Source organism: Tetrapisispora phaffii, chromosome 2 (genome assembly GCF_000236905.1).
Source record: "Tetrapisispora phaffii CBS 4417 chromosome 2, complete genome".
NCBI classification, from domain to species: Eukaryota; Fungi; Ascomycota; class Saccharomycetes; order Saccharomycetales; family Saccharomycetaceae; genus Tetrapisispora; species Tetrapisispora phaffii.
The window spans coordinates 625,350-646,398 of NC_016521.1; the positions used below are offsets into that span (position 1 = coordinate 625,350).

A 21,049-nucleotide genomic window follows, 5' to 3' on the forward strand; every position below is an offset into this window, starting at 1 on the left:
AAATCATGATAACGCAGCTATAAGATTACATATTCTTTCTTTTGTCATTGCAGTAATAATGATATCATTAAAAAGCATTGAATGCTCATAAATATTGCCAAGTTGTTTTACTATTTAATCATGTAAATATATTCATATAGATAACTTTATTGTTTAAACCAATATAAATTAGATTATGTAATTAATTGTAAATTTTCATAAATAATATAATGTCAATCATTATCTCTCTTATTGTAATAATTCCTTTGAGGGTCCATTTAAATGTATGTAAACATCAGTGCCCCATCCCAATAAACTCTGAATATCAATCCTATCGTCAAACATTTTTAAATATGCTCTACACAGTGGTAAACCAAACCCCATTCCACACACACTGTTCACATCTTCCCCTGGCATTAAATTGGCGTCAAGTAAATTATCATTTTTCTTTGCTTCCACTGTACTATATGAATAATCCCACATTTTGGCTTCAACATCTGGTTTGATACCTCCTCCAAAGTCACATATTCTTATTTCTAGTTTATTATTAGTTTTATTGTAAAAAATCGATACCTCAATCGGTTTTTCTATCGAATCTAATCCTGGTTTTCTTGATTCAATATGTGCTCTTGAGGCATTCTTGATTACTTCCGTCAAAACATACTCCAAATTTGTGGGAATGCAAGGAAACGTTATATTTTCACCAGTGAGTATCTTAACAGGGATGACTCTATCATATTGAATAAAAGTTAAATCGCCAACGAATTCTGAAACTCGTTTTATCAAAGCTGAAATGGACAGGGATCTATGTAATACACCTACCATTTCGGAATCTTTTAAAGTTCCCGCCTTAATTTGGTCAGATTGTTCAATTAGTGTTAAATAATGCGTTGCGATAAGTTTCATTGCAATTCGATCTCTCAAATGGTCATTTAAAAAAGCAATTATTTTTGCATTAGAATATATCTCATTTATTTCTTGTAGACCCTTTGATAAAGTTACTAATGTATCCTGGTGATCATCTAAAAATTGAGTTAATAGAGTCTTTATCTTCTCAGTATAATGTAAATCATACGGATATTCTATTGATAAAAGTGAAGTTAAGGTTTTTAAATATAACGAGTTACTTTCTTCAACATTAGGATTTACTACTGCAATATATGGTAAATTCTGAATTGCTTTTAGTCTTCTAGAAGTATACGCTAATAATAAGTTGATTGACCTTATACTGAACATATACATGTCATTATCTGTTAAAGGTGGTTTAAAACTTGTAAGGAAATCGTAGGATAAAGGTGGAATTGGTTTATTAGCATAATCTTGAATTAATAATTCTATATTTGTTCTTATATCGTAGGTTTTATTAAAATCCAACGATTCATATTTATTTATCTTCTTTCTAGTATCATATTTTGTAATATGATCAGTATTTAGTGACTCACTTGGTGTGCTATAATAATTTTTGGATAAACATAATGTAACAGCAATACCTGTTTCAATTCTCGGTACTAACGTATAATGAACATTATTCAAAAGCCAGTGAAGCTTTTTATAATTAATGGACCGCCTAGCTAACATAAGCCTAATTTTATTAATTGTACAGATCAGAAATGCTACAGTATTTGAACGCCGTTCAGAAGGTCAATGTAATTTATATAGTTATGAACCGATCTACAAACATGCATATAATAATAATGTAACTGCAGATGAGCATGATTTAAAATATAAAACGAAAACTCTTCATTTAGTGAATTTTATTCTTTAAGTCATGAGGAGTCATCATCTCTTGTGTGTTCAATTATTTTTCACTTTTTCCATTGACCATTGAGTTTTCAAATTTCGAATGCTGATGACACAGTATAAAAGAGAGAAAGTATAATGTTAAAAACACATTATGAACAATTCTGAATTATCGACAAATTAGTTTATATCCTCTTTTTGTCACACATTTATAATTGACAAAGACACTTCTTGATAAAATGTATACATATCATTTTTACACAAAAGTGCTCTTGCGCTTGTTGCATCTTATACAGAAATCACTCTCACTCTATAAAAATTGTTTACTGCAATCCTTGATGAAATCCAGAATAACTATCAACTTATACAATCTTATAAGTACACAACCTTCATCAATTGTTTGAGACTAGTACACCCATATATACATATATATGAATACTTCTTTCTATGCACCAATCGATAGTCGAACGCGGGATTAGGAGTAGATAGAACTGCAGCTAAAGGGATAATTAAGAAGCAACTGCACGCGTGTCACCTTTTAGATTTGATTTCTTATCACCGATGATTACCTTTTTACTTCCACTATTTATAAACTAACTTTAAAGATAAAAACTTATTTTAAATATTTTACTCTAGTTACATTGTTACTTGCTGCTGTTTAGGTTCAAATAAGCTTAGTATAGCATATCAATAAAACAATCTTTTTCCCTTCTAATTCGATCAACTAGCAAATAAAATAATGGCTTTCAATTCATTTAGTAGCAGTTTCAATAAAAAGTTTCAGGAGTTATCTGAGAAAACTCAAGAGATGACTTCAACCATCCCACATGTAGCTCAAAATACCCAACGTTTAATGAAAGAAAAATTGGGTCAGGCCAAGGATATCTCTACTTTACCACAAGAATATGTGGAATTGGAAACTAAAATAGATACAATGAAGGAAATCTATGAACATTTTTTAAAAGTAACTATGGTTTACGAAAAGGAATCTTATGATTACCCTAAGGAATTTGGTGAATCATTCTGGGAATTTACTGATTCTGTTGGTGAAAAATTCTCCGCTTTAAATATTAGTGAACATAATAATAAGGTCAAAATTCCAAAAACCCTGAATTATGCTTTACATAACGTTTTCTTGACTGCAAATGAAAAAGTAAAATTGTTACATGAGCCTCTAGATAATTCATTATCAGAAACTCTTGCATCATTGTCCGAGACTGAGGCCGATATTGCTGAAGCAAGGTTACATCAAGATTCTTTAGTGAAAAGCAGAATAAACTATCAATTAAAAGAAGAATTAAGTCAAAATTTCGAGAGAGCTGCAAAGTACAGAAAAGCTGTTCACCATAAAAGATTCAATTATGATGTTGCTAAAACAAATTTCGAACATGCCAAACCAGAGAAGCAAGCTACCTTATCTGCACAAGCTGATATTTTGAAGGATGAATTTGAACAAGCTACTAAAGATGCTACAATTGTTATGCAAGAAATAATCTCTAATAGCAGATTAGAACACATTTTGAAGGAATTGGCCGTTTCTCAGTTAGTTTATCATCAAAGGTCGACCGACTTATTAAACAAATTTTTAGATGCTCAGAATGATGCTATCACCGAAAGAGAAAGAAGAGAAATCGTATCAGGAAATGCAGACATGATCGGTAGACCAAGCGAAGCCAATACATACGAAAGAGAATTGGAAGATCGTAAGGATAAACAAGATACCTCTGAAATTAAAATGGACGATAACGAATCCATCAACTCAAAAGTTGCATCCGAGACCAAACCGGAAGAGGAACTAGACACTGAACTTGAAGCAGAAGATGGGAAATGAATGACGACAAGGATTAGAAACTAGTTTTTTTTTATTCAAACCTGATTTGTATAACAGCCTTAATAAAAGTATAATAATGAGACTTATAAATTGTAGTGGTATTGTTAGAAACAGGGATTGTTTCTTACGTTTGACATTACATGCACATAGGTTTTCCTAGTATATAAAAGTGAAAAAAGGTCTTACCCGGATTCGAACCGGGGTTGGTCGGATCAAAACCGACAGTGATAACCACTACACTATAAAACCGATAATTTTATAAATTTCTTATAATATCAATTCGTGTTATGACACTAATTGTAACAAGGACATAAATATTTGATCGAAACCCTAATAAGAATTTAGTAACCTCATCAGGTGAACTGATTCTAAATTGGAAAATAAATTATAAAACCTGAAACATGAAATTGCTACAGAAACCCAACTGGCTGTACGCAATTACGGTGACCGAGTTCCTAATAATTAGAAGATTAGGACGAGATCAAAAACATGGAAACTAAAAGTATAATTAGCACTCTATTTTATACTTTAAGATCATGCTGTTTTGAGCATTTTATAATAAGAATGTGGAAATACAGGCTTATGTTGGTTAGTACCAACATCTAAGTGTGGAGAAACAAACCTATATGGGTTAGAGCCAGCATCTAGGATAGTGTCGCTAGCCTCGTTAGTTGCTCTAGTACCAACATCTAAGTGTGGAGTAACAAACCTATGCTGGTTAATCCCAATATCTAAGTTAGTGTCATTAGTCACGTTAGTTGCTTTAGTATAGTCCATCTTCTTTATAGTTCAATAATCGATTGGTTTCTTTATTAATATATTTAGTACAATTCTATATATCATTTAGATGTCCTCCTTATATATGAATTTATCTGACAGTTGAATGAACACGTACCCATGTTCATTCATTCTCCTAAGATCTTTAGATCCTTATTGTACATCTGTGTTTATCGCGTAGCCATTTTTATTGTAGTGGAAATTTTTCATCTATCATCTGGAAGATTGTTCTAGAACGTCCTTTCCATTAGTAAGTGATCAATTGGTTCTGGACTCAAAGTGTCAAAAACACTTAGTTCTGTCACATACACTACAATAATTCTGACAAAGAAAATACCAGGAAAGACACCAGAAGAGAACACTAGTTAAAATATATATTTATATAATATCTAATACAATATAGAAACTTTAGATTAAAAATAAGCTATTCCAATTGCTTACATTAACATCGACAAGACATACAAGCCCTCATGCCAAGACTCTGTTATATAAACTAATAGTAACCCTAATACTATTACCAAAATCACTTTTGTATGAGGTTCTCAAGAAGCAATGGGATACGTTACCCGTCTATATTGTAGTAATACATAAAAAGTGATTCGTTACCATGCTTTATTTAATAAGACCGATACTTAGACGATGAGGTTACACAATTATAATATATAGTGAACTATCATAATAATATACATACATATCATAGTTCATATGACTAGCTTCAAAGTGTCCAAGAATCCTTTTTCATAAGATAGAGGAAAATTAAATTATTTTGCTGGGAATTGCACTTATTGACAAATACAAACTCGAGATTCTACTTATTTTGAGATTACTTAGAACTATTAATATTGCTTTCAATATTAGAAAACAATGGCTAACGATTTAGAAATCCAAATACAAACACTTATTACTGCATTTGTATCCTATTTGATTAATGTGATACAAATATCTATTCCTTTCATAACACAATTTAGCAATGCACATCCAACTCTATTCCTAGGTATCATATCAGTTATAATCATGTATGTTGCCATACGAATTATATTGAGTATTTGGAGTATCTTAAAGAGACTATTTTATGTGTCACTTTTCATATTTGCATTTTTAATCTATTTAAGAGGAATAGATCAATTTTTCAATAACGATGTGCCATTTCTATATAACCTGGTTTTACAAGATAAAGATCTAGAAACTATTATTATACAGTCTTGTGCTTATCTTTCCAGCACTTCAGTTACAAGTTCAACACTTCTATATAAATTCCTAAAAAGTAAAGTAGTGGAATATATTAGCCAATTATAAAATATATATTCAGCATATGTATGTATTATATAATCGTAGTTAAAAACCACCATCTAATGTCATTTCAAATTGTGATCTTAAGCATGCTAGCGTAGGTTAATATATATCATCAACTCTTTATTTATTTCCATTCAAGTTATGTATATTTTTATATTGAAAACCGTTAAATCGTTAATTTTAATTCGATGATCATCTTATCGGATCATCAGTAGTTTTGAATTAACAGTTTTAAGAATATATTATAGAAGGTGATAACTACTCTACAAATATCATATATTCACAAAATGTAAAAGTAAGAACTTTAATCAAATTGCAGATTTTATGAGACAGTAGCATTGCATTAATTTTATACAGGCATATACTTACCACTACTAGCATTTGATAGAAATACATGCATTGAAGTTTGTTATGATCCTAAGATTTCTCATTAAAGTTTCATTTATTATAGCCTCTTTAGTTGTGCTAACTACCAATATATACATATACACATATCCTTCAGTTCATCCAACTAAATGTTTTTGGCACTGCAATGAATTAGACTTTTTACCTTATAGAGTTAAGGATGCATCGAAAATCGAACTAGCGTTATATTATTCATACCGATATATTAAAGACGTTACAAAACAGATGATACTAAAAAGATATGATGAAGAAACTGTTAATAAGACTAATGAAATTCGTTTATTAGCATTTGGCGATCCTCAAATCAAAGGTAATTCAGAATCCACACCTTATAGAACACGTTTGGATACTTTTGGAAATGATTTCTATTTGGGTCACATTTTTGATACGATGGTTAGAAGATTAAATCCAACGCATGTGGCTGTTATGGGAGATCTTTTCTCATCCCAATGGATCGATGATTCTGAATTTTATAATAGGACAAGCAGATATATGAGGAGAATTTTTAAAAGGAATACCGACATTTTGTTTGACATAAATAATGAAAGTCATGATGAAAATGGTCAATATCAAGTTAATACTGAAAAATGGATTGAAAGTAAGAACTTATTTTCTTATGAGTTTGAGAATATTGACGAATCAACGCCAATTGATAATGAATTTGGTTATGAAGATTTGTATTCCTGGGATGAAGACTCCGATCCTACTAAAGACAGTTATCTATTCATTAATACTACTGGTAATCATGATATTGGATATTCAGGTGACATAACTTACGAGCTTCTTGCAAGATATAATGAGATGTTTGGAAAGGATAATTATTGGGTAGAATACAACAAAGGGAAGGACAATGCTTGGAGGATTGTTGTATTAAATACACTATTATTAGATGGACCTGCATATTGCCCAGAATTATTAGATAATACTTGGGAGTTTTTGTATCAAGTACACGATAGAAATTTCTCTGGAAGTACGGTTTTGATTACTCATGTTCCATTTTACAAACCTGAAGGAATATGTGCTGACGGTCCCCAGTTCACTTATTATGACGATGAAATGTTGAGATCTCAAAATCACATTAGTGAAGAGAATACTAATGAAGTATTTGATTTAATTTTTGATAATGGTAAATCTGGTATCATATTAACAGGTCATGACCATATGGGTTGTGAAACCTACTATGACCGAAAATTAAGTGACAATTCTTGGGTACCTCATGCAGGCAAATTACTCAATTACAATAATGTAATAAGGGAAATAACAGTTAAATCGATGATGGGTCAGTATAAAGGTAACACTGGTGTAGTGACTGGAAAATTTGACCAAGCAAATAGAACTTGGTCTTGGCATTATTCCACTTGCCCTTTTACCAATGAGCACGCATGGTGGATTGCCAAAGGTTCATTGGTTGTGTGGAGCATCATATTTTCAATTTTTATTTTAGTTTAAAATATTGACACAAGAGACTATATATGTTTCCCAATTTAACCCTTATCATCTTACAGCATATGTGCATTTATATTTTCCTCTCTGCTTTGGGAGCTAAATTGCAGTTCAAATTATTTTGGTACAAGGTAATGCAGTATTTTAATATGAGGTTATTAGAATCATAGATATTTATTTGATAATACAGATAAATAAAGTAATTAAGTTATGATAATATATTTAAATGAGTGAAGCTGAATAATAAGAAGTCAATTAGATCCCCAAAGAAAAAACTTTGCTCTAGATTTCTTTCAATCTAAAACAGAAATGAAATTCATCACGGAATATATCTCTAAAATATATATGATCAATGACATAACTGCTACTCTTATAGATTTTATTGTTAACCTATAAAAACAAATATATTAATAATCTCAAATTACTTTAAATTAAAAAAATATTTTTCATTATAATTTTAATGTAATTACAAATTTATTTATTGTTAATCTAATCTATGAGGATATCATCATCAATAGTATATTCATTATTCCTTATTGGAGCAAACCATGGATGCCCCATTGCTTCTTTAGCGGTAAGTCTTTCTTGGTGGTCATATCTTAATAAGTTATCAATCAAATCTATGATTTCTTCATCTCCACATAAAAGCCTGTTAGAATCATTAACGAATCTATGCCATGGTCTTCTAATAAATTGATCCATATTATGGAATTCATTAGGTAAAGTAATTTCATACTTCATGAGGTACTGTTCAAAATCGTCACTGCCTAGAACTCTTACAATTTTAACTAATTGATCTGTATTGCTTGTACCATGGAAAAATGGTTCTTTTTGGAAAACCATAGATGCTAACATTGTTCCAAAAGACCAAAGATCCAATGAATAATCATACATTCTATAGTCAACTAATAATTCTGGACCTTTAAAAAATCGAGAAGCTACACGTACATTATATTCTGTGTTTGGGTGATACAATTCTGCCAAACCCCAGTCAATTAATCTTAATTTTCTTGCTGTGTGGTCAATCATGACATTGTGTGGCTTAACATCTCTATGCATAATACCCATCGAATGACAATAATCCAATGCTTTTAATAATTCAAACATGTAGTATTTTATATCCATGGCGGTTAATTTTGGGTACAATATTCTAAAATCGACATTTTTAACGTATTCAAAGACTAATGCAGGCGTTTTTGAGATGGGATCCTTAATCACATTAAGAAGTTGAATAATATTTTCATGGCCTTTATGCGGTTTATCATATAAATACTCTCTTTTAAACTTCAATACTTCTTGTTTTTTACTAACATAATATTCTTCTTCATTATATGGTTTAGCAGTTGTTGGATGTTGCTCATTTGATAAGTTTGTTAAGATTTTAATCTCTCTTTTAATCTTCTTCTTCTTGACTGGCTTTAACATTTTGATTACATTCGATCTTCTATTTTTCAACTCAATGCCTTTGAATACCTCAGAATATTTACCACGACCCACATTTGCTTCTATTTCATAGTTCCCATGGTCATTTGACCATTCAATAGTAGTATTTTCATAATCCCAATAATCTTTATCTCTTTGCTTGTTTATATTGGTATAAACACGAGCCTCTGACCAAACTCTTGATCTCATTTTTTCCCCAAGGATTTTTCGATATGATCCTCGACAATATCACTTAAAGTCTAATTTTGCCTCTGAGCTCACAAGTGGTAAGATGTAATTCCGATATATAGGATTCCACTAATATGTGCTTAAGTTGTAAAGTTAATTGTAGATTTGAAACGTCAGATCTTCGATCTCTTCAACTTTCAATCAAATTTGAATGCTTTTCTTTTTTTAATTTTTTTGAGCGGGAAACTCGAATTATGTAAAATTGCTGTCGTTTCAAATGACATGCTCTGTAGCATATATATATATATATGTATGTTACATTATATATATATATTGTAATGCTAATGGACGAACATGTCAATTCAGTTTAATTTTATTCAATTATCAAACATAATATATGATAGTAGTGTAGTATATATGTATACATATCTATATTCATTTGTGTAAGCCCTGGTTTTTCTTTCTTCTAATTTCGGCATAGCTTCATTGAGACAGGCTCTCCTATTATTATAGACTTTGTAAGCCTTTAATGATTTCTTCATGAGCTGTCTTGTTCTTTTGTTCGGTCGAGACAGCACCGTTCTTAGTCTCATGGAAAATATCTCTAGTTTTTTCAAAATATACAGCCTCTAATAATATTCTCATTTGGTATTCAATATCTTCAATCATGGAACCGACATTGGTGATATGAGCAATATTAATTTGGTCAGCATTATTTGAAGCATTGATAGTAACTGTCTTTTCCGTTTGTCTGGATAAATTACCAGATAATTTGATTGAATTGTCTTTATCTAAACGTAAAAGAATTGTAGTTGTGATTCTGTAGGTAACTTCATTATCATTTTCAAAAGTTGCCTCTAAAACATGGATACTATCCCATGAACTTGAGCTTTGGTTACTTTTCTTGAACAATACCACACCTGCAAAATCTCTAACAATATTACTTGTGTCATCTGCGACATCCCATAGATAAGCACTCGAGATACCACCTTCATAGTATAAGTCCCTGTAAACATCGAAAGAATCATTGAAAAGTATTTCTAATTTTCTTAAAGGTTCAGATGGGAAGGGACTTTCTTCAAGGTCCTGTTCAGATAGTTCTGGAAAATATTCGTTAGACCATGGTGATCTGTGAGAATCTGCATCTCTATTATAATCACAGCATAAATACTCCTTTTGAGAGTCCTTTGGATCACGCTTAATAGTTAAAGGAATATCAACAGACGATAACAAGTCTTCGGCCAAGGTTGGCTCTAACTGAATCAGATTTTTTAAGTGATGTTCTAAACGACTTGGATTTAATCTACGAAGTAGATCTAAAGCAGCATCATATGAATCCTCAGAATTCATTTTCTCTATATTGTATTGCAGTTACTAATTTTTTATAAAGTACCTCTTGGCAAATATTCGATGGTCGAATAATCAATTGAGACAATAAAAAAATTATAAATTTAATTAATACGTATATTTAAATACCATCATGTCATTAAATCCATATAATTTACAAATTATAATCACTGTAACAACAATTATTATTCCAAAACTGCTTGTGTATCTCTCTTCTTTCTATTTTCAATTTTTCAATATTGGACAATTGGAAAGCTGTATCCCTTTTGTTTTGTTAAGTAAGAAATACAGAAATACGAGATGGTAAGATAGACACGGTTAAGATATTAAATATTGTTTTATCAAAGAAAGAAATTATCAGAAGATAAGTAATCTATAAAATTGCATATATTAAATTGTATCGATGAGATGGGACAATGGCTGCTCAATGCATTTATGATAACCCTAAAGTTGTTTCAAATAGAGTAATGTGAGGATAGTTCATTTCTCTTTCGGACCTGTACGATGCATCGGAACGATCTGTTAGTGCTTTTATTTCAGTGTGTGTTAAAATTGATTCAGGATTGTCTCCTGAATCTCTCTTGAATCCTATGCTAGAGTTTTGTTTCGATAATAGTAATGACAGCTCTTGTACTAATTCAGTGTTTTTCACTTTATTAGATGCTGGTCCAGTCTGTAAAAACGATCTTTCATTCATAGCCAATGTCTTTAGTTTATTGAAGTTACCCATTTGAATGACCATTCGTTCCAACATTCTCTTATTTGCAGCCCTTGTTAATATAATATGTTCTATCGTATTGTCACAGCATAGTCTATATACAATGACAGGTTTTGTTTGACCGATTCTATAACAACGATCCATTGCTTGTAAATCAACTTGTGGGTTCCAATCACTGTCGAATATAAAGACAGTATCTGCTGCCACCAAATTGATACCTAAACCAGCAGCTCTTGTAGATAATAAGAAGACCTGGTGTTTATCCTTTGGATTATCAAATAATTTAATCTGCTCTTTCCTAGTATCATTATCTACAGTACCATCGATTCTCAGAGATTTAATGGAGTTTAAGTCACACCAGTCCTCCAGTAAATCTAGCATATTGACGAATTGAGAAAATATTAATATTTTATGTCCTTTTTTTATCATTGGGATAGCAAGTTTCTGTAAAACTTGTAACTTTCCAGAACTTTGAAGTAAGATATCAAGTGTCAACTCCTCTGGTTCTAAATACGGGAAATAAAACAAAAACGTAGAGTCCACAATTTGACGCAATTGCATCATCATATTCATCAATTTTTTATTTTTGAAATCTCTATGTAAATGCTCTTGATACAATTTATGCATATTCTGAATTGTCTCTGATTGATCCTTAAGATCAGCTTTATTTTCTTTACCGTAATGTAATTCAAAGTTAATAAAATCTCTGATTGATTTATTAGAGACCGTACCAATATGGCCTGTGTTTAATGTGAAGAATTGTTTTACTAATTCCTTAAAGATAGTAACCTTCAACTGACCAGATAATGCTTTTGTATAAAATTTCTTTTGCATTGGAGCTAATGGACAATTAATGATGTATTCTCTCTTAGGAGGTAATATATCTGCTAATACAATTTTCTTTAGTCTTCTTAAAAGAAATGGTTTTAAAATGGTGTGTAAGTTAGATATTAGATTTTTCTCTAGTTCATCATTAATTAGTTTATTTAATTTCTTAGAGTTGCTTCCTAGATGGAGACTCTCAAAATCAAACCATTTGTTAAAGATCTCAAAATCTGTAAAAATATCAGGTAAGATAAAATTCAATAATGACCACAGTTCTGAGATATTATTTTGCAATGGAGTACCTGTTAACAGTAATCTATTCGATGTATTGATTCTCTTTAACTCCTGGATCAGTCTACAGTTTATGTTTTTCAAACGATGACCCTCATCTACCACTAAGAATTTCCATTGTCTTGACATAATTTCATCAGCATCTCTTATAATAATTTCATAAGAAGTCAATATTACACCTGTGCCTTTCGTTTCTTTGAAAAAATTATTTAACAGTCTTGTACGTTCCTTAATACCATTTTGATGGTAATATTTTAACACAGGAATATCGGGAGCAAACCTATCAAATTCACTTACCCAATTATCAATGGTACTTAATGGAGCAGCAATTAAAAATGGTCCCTTCGTATCCATTTCATATATGAATGCAAGTAATGCAATTGTTTGAATAGTCTTACCTAAACCCATATCATCAGCTAGTATTCCATTTAGACCGTTTTCATATAAAGTAACTAACCAATTTAAACCTTCCAATTGGTATTGTTTTAATATACAATTCTTCAATAAATTTGGTTGACTGGATAGCATTTGTTCCTCATCCACTACAGCTTCTGTTTTATGTGTTTCTTCTATTTCATTTTTGACCTCTGTACTTTTGTCAGTTTTCTTGAAGAAGTCAACAATATTTCTAATTTTCCTTTGTTTTTTCTTTGGTGGTTCTACCTCTTTTACATCAATATTCTCCTTATTACTTTCCCTTGCTTTCTGCTCTTCTTCCAATCTTTGTTTTGTACGCTCCAACAAAGTATCAGCAATGATACTTGAATAAACTTGACTTTGTTTAACGAATTCGTTCAATTTCTTTAATTTCAAAGAAACAGTTGCTGTATCTGCACCATCTTCATCACTGTCTTCATTTTCATCATCATCGTTCTCATTTTTCGAGTATTTATTTTTCAATAAAGCATTTAGTTCCTGGTCTTTATTCGAACTATCCTCATCATCCGAATCAAGTTTCACATCGTTTTCCTTTGATAGATCATCTTTCAACCAAATTTGTATGTCATTGTCCTCCGAAATGTTATCATCTGTGGAAAAACCGTCAGCATCACTTTCTACTTCCAAATCAGACTCATCTTTCTCCCTGTAAGATTTAACAGATTGTCTTGAATTAGTTTTGGATAATTTGTTAGCTGACCTAGTGGTTCTTGCCATTGCGTAAAATTAGCTGCAGTTAATTAGCAAGGAAATAATAACTCAATATATATATATATATATTGGTATTCTTCACTTCTTCATAAACGAAGTACTACAACATAACCAAGATACCTACACGGTAAAGCAAAAGTGAATGGTGCAGTTAATATATGTAATTGCATGTTACTAAATAAGCTATTTGCGATGAGTTCATTACATTGTTGCTGCTTAAGTGATCTGAACAATCTTTCACGTGTCATAAATCTGAATTATGCTCTATATATTTACGCGTCACAACATATTTGTAGATGGGTAAATAGGTTGTGAAAACTAGACGAAGAGAAGTGACAATTTGGTTGGGCATACACAAATAGTGGATAGTATAATACCATACTGTAATATGTAGTCAACTAAAACGGTGTTAGAATCTAACTTTCTATCTACTATATATCTTTCCAATTTGAAAGCTTGTTGGCATCAAGGCATCACTAAATATAATAGGCGTTCACGTGTATTTCACGTGTAGTTCACGTGACTACTTCAATGTGATGTTTTCCATTTTTCAAAAAAGTTCAAATTTGAAAAAAATACAAAAAAATAAACTTTGGTGCATTTCAAAATGAATGTTTATGGTGAAATAGGACATTATATTTCACTTAAAATTTGATTAATTGAATGGCAGAAGCCAAATAAATATCTAATATATTTAGCTGAGATTTATTTGTTGTAAGAATCAGTTGAAAAAAATTGTTTATTGTCAAGTTAGAAGATTCGAACACGAAATAGATCATTGTCAACACGAATAACTGAGACTGAAATGACAGATCTTGTTTCAACTGTTGCTGCTGATGGAGTAGCTAATGTTACTTCCAATGAGATTATTCAAACGAAAGTTGAACCAGCACCTGCAAAGGTTAATTATGAAGAGGAGGCTACTAAATTGGAAAACAAAAGCTACAGATTTTTAGCAAAGCAAGTACATCCAGTTATTATACCCTCTTATGCATCCTGGTTTGATTTTTCTAAGATAAATGATATTGAGAGAAAAGCAATTCCTGATTTTTTTGATGGTTCAGCTAATTATAAAACACCAACTACTTATAAGGACACTAGAAATTTTTTGATTAACACTTATAGGCTAACTCCATACGAGTATTTAACAATGACTGCTGTTCGACAGAATCTAGGTTTAGATGTAACATCTATTTTTAAGATACATGCTTTCCTTGAGAAATGGGGTTTGATCAATTACCAACTTGATCCAAAGACAAAGCCTTCGTCATTAAGTTCAAAATATAAAGGTCATTATGAAGTAGTTCTGGACACAGCTGATGGTTTAAAACCATTTATTAAAGAAGAAATTATAGAGGACAAAAAAGAGAATGAAAATAAAGCAGATGCAGTAGAACAAGATAAAGAGAAGCCTATTTTGTCTACCATTAATAACGATGTTAAATTTACTGAACTAGAGAAATTTCCAATTAATTTATCATTGGAGACTGATGTGTATAATACATTATCTGAGTTTATTTCATTAGAACCAGAAGATAGGTTGAAAAAAAAACTAAATAGAAGTTATATTTGTCACACTTGTGGTAATGACACTGTCTTTGTTAGATACCATAATTTACGTGCAAGGGATATTAACATTTGTTCTAGATGTTATCAAGAAGGTCATTTTGGTGCAAACTTCCAAGCTTCCGACTTTATAAGAATCGATAATAACACTTCAAGCATGGAATGGACAGAACAAGAAATATTTTTATTATTGGAAGGTATTGAACTTTATGAAGATCAGTGGCAAAGAATTGTACAACACATTGGGACTGAAAGAACTGTGGTGGAATGTGTTGAGAAATTCTTAAAACTTCCAATTGAAGATAGTTACATCAATGATGCCATAGGAAAATTAAGGAGCAAATACTCTAACAATACTTTGGAAGGTTCTAATACCACGAAAGAAGAGCAGATAGAGAATGCTAAAAACGTCATTAGTGGTATTAATCACACTGTAGAATACTTAATTGATGGCCAAAATGATGAAGTTTTAAAGAAAATGATACCTGAGTCTGCAAATAAAGTGATGTCTAAATATTTAAAGGAAGCACAAATCGTGACACATGAATTAATTAATTTATCGGCACAGGGGTTAAATATAAGAATTGAAGAATTGAAGACTTTAGAAAAGGCACTTATAGCTGAGTTTGATAAACTAGAATTGGAAAAATCAAAACTTGCAGATAATAGGAAGACTTTAAATGATCAAGTAGACCAAATTAACGAAGAATTGAAAAATATGAATATTACCAATACGTTAACATTAGTTTCACAAGATGGTGACCTTAATAAATCAACTGCTGAAAAATCAGAAGACCTTTATCAAACATCAGATGATATTGAGAAAAAAAAGAAAGAATCAACATCGAATTAGAAAGATTAACTAAGAAAAATCCTGAATCATTTAAGAAATGGTCATATTAGGTTGTAAATATAGTATAAATATTAATAACAATGCAGTAATCATAATTTATTATTAAAGATACGAACATAAATAGATATAGACATTGACTTATAGTTTAAAACGAAGTCATTAAAAACAGATAGAATCATAGCTTGGCATTATATAAAGCTTTTTTGCTTGATTCAAAGATTTAATAGCGACGATGCTTCTATATTTTATTATGAGTGCTAGCTTAACGCTTTCTGAGAGAAGTTTAAACTGAAAAAATGAAAAATGTCCGAAACGTCAAAAATACATATTTTCAATTCATTGCACCTCTTAGTTATTTAATATTAATAACATATCTCATAAAAAATGTTTGTGAAATATATATATCAGTTAGTTAATTTATTATGACTTGTAATTAATATCACTAAAATTACATATACAAAAAATAACGAATTACAGCAGTCAAACTTTCCTTTTGATTGATTCAGAAATAAGCAACCGATTTGAACGACAACGCAGGCAAAAATGACTACACCTGTTATTAAATCTCTGTTAGATACAGATATGTACAAGTTAACCATGCATGCCGCTGTATTTACAAATTTTCCAGAATCTAAAGTTGTTTACAAATATACTAATAGGTCATCTCAGATGAAATTTACCTTGGATGGTATCAATTGGTTAAAAGAACAATTTCATTCATTAGCAAATCTAACATTCACAGCAGAGGACATTCAGTATTTAAAGACTGTAATTCCTTATCTACCATATAATTATATCCAATACATTTCAAGTCCCGAATTTAAGCTTAAACCTGATGAGCAAATTAAATTTACTTATGAGGCTGCTTCAGAAGGCGATATAAACGATACCACAGGTAAACAATTTTACGATCTGCACATCTTTGTTGAAGGCTTTTGGAAAGAAACTATATTGTATGAAATTCCAATTTTAGCTTTAGTTTCTGAAGCATACTTTAAGTTTACAGAAACTGATTGGTCTTATGAAAATCAAGTTGAAATTGCCTATCAAAAGGCTAAAACTCTTTTCCAGAACAACGCTAAGTTTAGCGAATTTGGTACTAGACGTCGTAGATCTTACCGTACTCAAGAATTGGTCCTTCAGGGCATAATGAAAGCTGTAAATGAAAATGCAGAAGTCAATAGTAAATTGTTTTTGGGTACCTCAAATGTTTTATTTGCCAAAGAATTTAATGTCAAACCAATTGGAACCGTTGCCCATGAATGGATTATGGGTATTGCTTCAATCACCGGTGATTATGTCAACGCAAATAAGAATTCCATGAAATATTGGGTTGAAACTTTCGGTTTAGACAATGCCGGTTTAGCTTTAACAGATACGTTTGGCACAGAAGATTTCCTAAAATCATTTATTCCACCTTACTCAGATAAATATGTTGGTGTTAGACAAGATTCAGGCGATCCAGAAGAATACACAAAGAAAATCGCTCATCATTATCATCATGTCTTAAAACTTCCTAAGGATACTAAAGTAATTTGTTATTCTGATTCATTAAACCCAGAGAAAGCTATCCATTACGCTGCTATTGCAAAGGAACATGGTTTAGTACCTACCTTTGGTATTGGTACGAATTTCACAAATGATTTTTACAAGAAGACTAATTCTTCGATAATAAGTGAACCATTAAATATCGTACTTAAATTATTGGAATTGAATGGAAATCATGCAATTAAGATTTCAGATAATATTGGGAAAAATATGGGTGATCCAGAAACCATTAAGAAAGTTAAGGAGGTCTTAGGTTATTCTGAAAAGGGATGGATTGGAGACAATGAAGCCCATAGATGGTCAGCATGATTTTATCATATTCAAATGATTAAGATATAAATTTTTTGTAATTATTATTATTGAAATATTGTAAAATAATACCATTAACGATTTATTTTGAAATATATAATTATGTAACATATCTATGTGAAATATGTTACAAAATTTCCTTTTAGACACCCACTCTTAATGATGGGCTATATGTCTATACTTTGAAAGAATATTTTATGAAAGAATACAATTCCCAGTTAATAAAAATTGAGACAATATGCTGTAAACTTGTTATTCGATATTATAAACTTGTAATATTGTATTACTTTTATTTATCTAAAGATGCAATTATTTACAACTATAATTCTACGTCCATATGTATTAACTGTCGTTGATCTTCCTTTTCTCTTCATCAGCATGATTATTTTCAATTAATAATGAAAAATACTCTAAAATAGACTCATAACAAGTAACATATTGAGTAAAATTTTGAACCATGGAAATCCTTTGTTTACGAAGTTCATTAACAACAATGAAAATTAAATCTTCTGACATGTCCCAAACATTAATTTTATTGTTTCTATTGCTTCGTTTGTTTAATATATTTATTAAAAAATCCAGTGTAATAAAAACTCCAGTTCTTCCACAGCCTGCAGAACAGTGAACTAAAATTGGTGTCTTTACATTAAGATAATTTTTCATAGTTGTTTTGTGTACACAACTACAACTGTTGTCGTTATAACATTTAGTATTTCCTATTTTAATATCATTTAAAACTGCCATAGGGTTATCCACTAAAGCATTTTTTAAATGGTGAAGTTTTAGAACTATATTCATTTCCACACTGCAAGAATCTAACCATTTTGTGTATTGTATCTGATAAACCGTTTGTTCTGTTTCTAGTTCACCATGATTCAATGAATTTGCTGATGCACCAATGCATTGTCTCTTTACTTTAAATATCCTCAAAATGCAACCATCAATATCACAAACATTTTCGTAGGTTTCCGTACAGACAACTTCATGTTTCCGCATTAAATCAGCATTCCAATAGATATGCCATTTACGCAAATTTAGTTCATCATTTGAAAGTAGTGAAACAATGACATGAATTTTGTTGGTGATGATAACTTTCCAGAAGTCATCCACAGTTGATGGAAGAGGTGCTTGAGTGGCAATATATTCAAAATCAGGATTAATTTGAGATAATCTGAGATAATTAGCATTAAAATAGTCATTGAATTCCTCAGCTTTTAGTAGCTTACTTTTTTCCTCTGATGTGCTAGCAGATTCTGACATATCAAAATACGACGAATCTTCATTTTCTTTGGACTCAGTTTTGCTGGTGAAAGCCTGACCATGCACAGTCAAATTATTGGAGCTATTGTTGGCAGATGAATTATTGCCTAAAACAACAGGTCTTATGCCGCTAATCGGCGATGGTTGTAACTTTACTCTCGTATGCTCGTATGGTAAAATATTTGAATAGCGGTTTCTGGTGAATGACTGAATACCTTGTGTTATTTCGTAATATTCCAATGGGGTCGCTAAAGTTTCAGAATCTGAATTTGTAGTTGGTGAGTTATTTTTATTACCCATAGATGGTGGTGAATCTGCTGATGTAGTAATTAATTTTGGAATAATGACCTTGGGGACCTCAATAGTATTCGATTTCTTTGTAAACTCTACCGGGACATAGTTTATTTGGTCAAATTTTTGTTTCTTGAATTGTTTTTGTAAGGATGGTAATGAGTACATGTTAATTGATGCTTTGGGTTTAGCAACATCAACTACTGGTGACATATTTACTTTTGCGCTTTTACCTAATGTTGTATTTGATCGATTATTATCCTTGGATTGTGAATAATTTAAACAATTTTCTAAACGCTGATTTTCCAAATGCTCTAACAAATCAAATTGATGCAATATTTTTAATAAAACGTTATTTTCAGTTTTAGTCTTCTTTAAATCATTTTCTGTATTATCATTGTATATCTTGTCAACCTGTTCGGCAATGAGATTTTGAAGCCAGTTTGGAATATATTTGCTATTTGCTTTGTCCAATAATACCTTTGGAATATCTAATTTAAAATATTTATCAAGTGAAGTTGGAGAGTAATTCATAGTGTCTTTTTTAATTGAACCTAAAAACATAGAGGTTTTATCACTTGGTGATGAATGTTGGGGTATTTTAATAGTAAGGTTAAAGTTCATGTTCTTCAATCTATTTTTTATAGAACCCTTTGATTCTTGATGAAATTTAACCTTTGCATTTGTAAATAAGTGATTTTGTGATGTTTCCAATGTAGGGTCAGCTAGATTGCTCTTCAGTTCATCTGATGTCACTATATACATATCACTATGTTTTATTTCTGTACTCTTGTTATCTTGGATGTTATTTACAGTTTGAATCTCTGAGATACCATTGCCGTATTTGTTGTCCATTAGATCTGAGTTATTGTTGTCATTGTCCTCATGCATGTCCAAAGTAAATTCATTTAATTTTTTCATAAACCAGTAGGTAGATATCAAACAGCTATTTACGTTGCTGATATCATCGTATATAAGAAAGATTTTTGAATCTCGTACTAATGTAATCAACTCTTTTTTCTTATTAACATCTGGTATTGTGGTTCTTAACAGTTTCCTAAAATTAAAACTTGGTCTTTTTATTAAGGTGCTCGGAAGTGGTAGATGCACAATATTAATATATTTACCAAAATCTTTCAATTCATCAACTTGGTTCCATTTATTATTTATAGTTAAATCAAACAATAAAATTTTACTATCCTCTGTGGAGTCGTTGTAGCTTTTCACATGCTCTCGTAACAAATGTATGGCCTTCTGCATCTTCCCATCCTGAGTATCTATTAAATTAGCTAAGTGATATAGGTCATCATTCAAATCGATTTTCTCTTTATTATTTGCTGCAGGTAAGCTTGGTCGAAAAATGTAATTGTTATTAGGGCTATTTATTTCGTAAATATTGAGCTTTTTGACCGATGTATTATCTGGTGTGCTATCAATAGTCGGTAATTTAAAAGAATCAATGTTTTGTGCTCCGCCTATATTTCTGCTCGATATGTCATTACTGAAAACATTCATATCGAAAAAATCTGTCTATATTTGTTGGTGTTATTACTGTGTTAAATGTGTGTTTAATTGAGTCAGTATATATTATAAATTACCCACTGTTCTATTAGTATCGCATCCACTTAGTATTAGTGCTTATGAAGTTATATTTTTTTGTTTATCCTTTTCACTTATCGATGCAGCGTGACAAAGGAGATAGTGATTATATTTCGAGCTTAACTAGAATAAATGTGTAAGTTCGTAATTTAAATTGAAATAACACAATACACGATGTAATATTATATGATATACCTTGAATAATAAGTCAGAT

The 21,049-nt window shown here is 30.8% G+C and overlaps 10 protein-coding genes and 1 non-coding gene across 11 annotated transcripts; 5 read left to right on the forward strand and 6 right to left on the reverse strand.

The window, feature by feature from the left end:
• Positions 1 to 228: 228 nt before the first annotated feature.
• Positions 229 to 1,557, reverse strand: PKP1 (protein kinase PKP1; the record flags this gene model as incomplete). Its single annotated transcript, XM_003684332.1, has 1 exon — positions 229 to 1,557. One exon carries the CDS (start codon positions 1,555 to 1,557, stop codon positions 229 to 231), a length of 1,329 nt encoding a protein of 442 aa, XP_003684380.1.
• Positions 1,558 to 2,458: 901 nt separating this feature from the next.
• Positions 2,459 to 3,550, forward strand: TPHA0B02750 (uncharacterized protein; the record flags this gene model as incomplete). The annotated part of the gene is made up of 1 exon (XM_003684333.1): positions 2,459 to 3,550. One exon carries the CDS (start codon positions 2,459 to 2,461, stop codon positions 3,548 to 3,550), a length of 1,092 nt encoding a protein of 363 aa, XP_003684381.1.
• A 177-nt stretch (positions 3,551 to 3,727) lies between these two features.
• TPHA0Btrna7Q lies at positions 3,728 to 3,799 on the reverse strand. Its single transcript has one exon. It is a non-coding gene; the product is annotated as a tRNA-Gln (tRNA).
• Positions 3,800 to 5,191: 1,392 nt separating this feature from the next.
• Positions 5,192 to 5,623, forward strand: APQ12 (Apq12p; the record flags this gene model as incomplete). The annotated part of the gene is made up of 1 exon (XM_003684334.1): positions 5,192 to 5,623. The coding sequence occupies one exon, from the start codon at positions 5,192 to 5,194 to the stop codon at positions 5,621 to 5,623; it is 432 nt and encodes a 143-aa protein (XP_003684382.1).
• A 408-nt stretch (positions 5,624 to 6,031) lies between these two features.
• TPHA0B02770 (uncharacterized protein) lies at positions 6,032 to 7,474 on the forward strand (the record flags this gene model as incomplete). The annotated part of the gene is made up of 1 exon (XM_003684335.1): positions 6,032 to 7,474. One exon carries the CDS (start codon positions 6,032 to 6,034, stop codon positions 7,472 to 7,474), a length of 1,443 nt encoding a protein of 480 aa, XP_003684383.1.
• A 483-nt stretch (positions 7,475 to 7,957) lies between these two features.
• On the reverse strand, positions 7,958 to 9,100 carry CKA1 (casein kinase 2 catalytic subunit CKA1; the record flags this gene model as incomplete). The annotated part of the gene is made up of 1 exon (XM_003684336.1): positions 7,958 to 9,100. The coding sequence occupies one exon, from the start codon at positions 9,098 to 9,100 to the stop codon at positions 7,958 to 7,960; it is 1,143 nt and encodes a 380-aa protein (XP_003684384.1).
• Positions 9,101 to 9,586: 486 nt separating this feature from the next.
• On the reverse strand, positions 9,587 to 10,429 carry CAP2 (F-actin-capping protein subunit beta; the record flags this gene model as incomplete). The annotated part of the gene is made up of 1 exon (XM_003684337.1): positions 9,587 to 10,429. One exon carries the CDS (start codon positions 10,427 to 10,429, stop codon positions 9,587 to 9,589), a length of 843 nt encoding a protein of 280 aa, XP_003684385.1.
• A 430-nt stretch (positions 10,430 to 10,859) lies between these two features.
• On the reverse strand, positions 10,860 to 13,415 carry IRC5 (putative ATPase; the record flags this gene model as incomplete). Its single annotated transcript, XM_003684338.1, has 1 exon — positions 10,860 to 13,415. One exon carries the CDS (start codon positions 13,413 to 13,415, stop codon positions 10,860 to 10,862), a length of 2,556 nt encoding a protein of 851 aa, XP_003684386.1.
• Positions 13,416 to 14,214: 799 nt separating this feature from the next.
• RSC8 (Rsc8p) lies at positions 14,215 to 15,828 on the forward strand (the record flags this gene model as incomplete). Its single annotated transcript, XM_003684339.1, has 1 exon — positions 14,215 to 15,828. One exon carries the CDS (start codon positions 14,215 to 14,217, stop codon positions 15,826 to 15,828), a length of 1,614 nt encoding a protein of 537 aa, XP_003684387.1.
• A 543-nt stretch (positions 15,829 to 16,371) lies between these two features.
• On the forward strand, positions 16,372 to 17,685 carry NPT1 (nicotinate phosphoribosyltransferase; the record flags this gene model as incomplete). Its single annotated transcript, XM_003684340.1, has 1 exon — positions 16,372 to 17,685. The coding sequence occupies one exon, from the start codon at positions 16,372 to 16,374 to the stop codon at positions 17,683 to 17,685; it is 1,314 nt and encodes a 437-aa protein (XP_003684388.1).
• Positions 17,686 to 18,027: 342 nt separating this feature from the next.
• PTP2 (tyrosine protein phosphatase PTP2) lies at positions 18,028 to 20,751 on the reverse strand (the record flags this gene model as incomplete). Its single annotated transcript, XM_003684341.1, has 1 exon — positions 18,028 to 20,751. One exon carries the CDS (start codon positions 20,749 to 20,751, stop codon positions 18,028 to 18,030), a length of 2,724 nt encoding a protein of 907 aa, XP_003684389.1.
• Between the last annotated feature and the right edge of the window lie 298 nt (positions 20,752 to 21,049).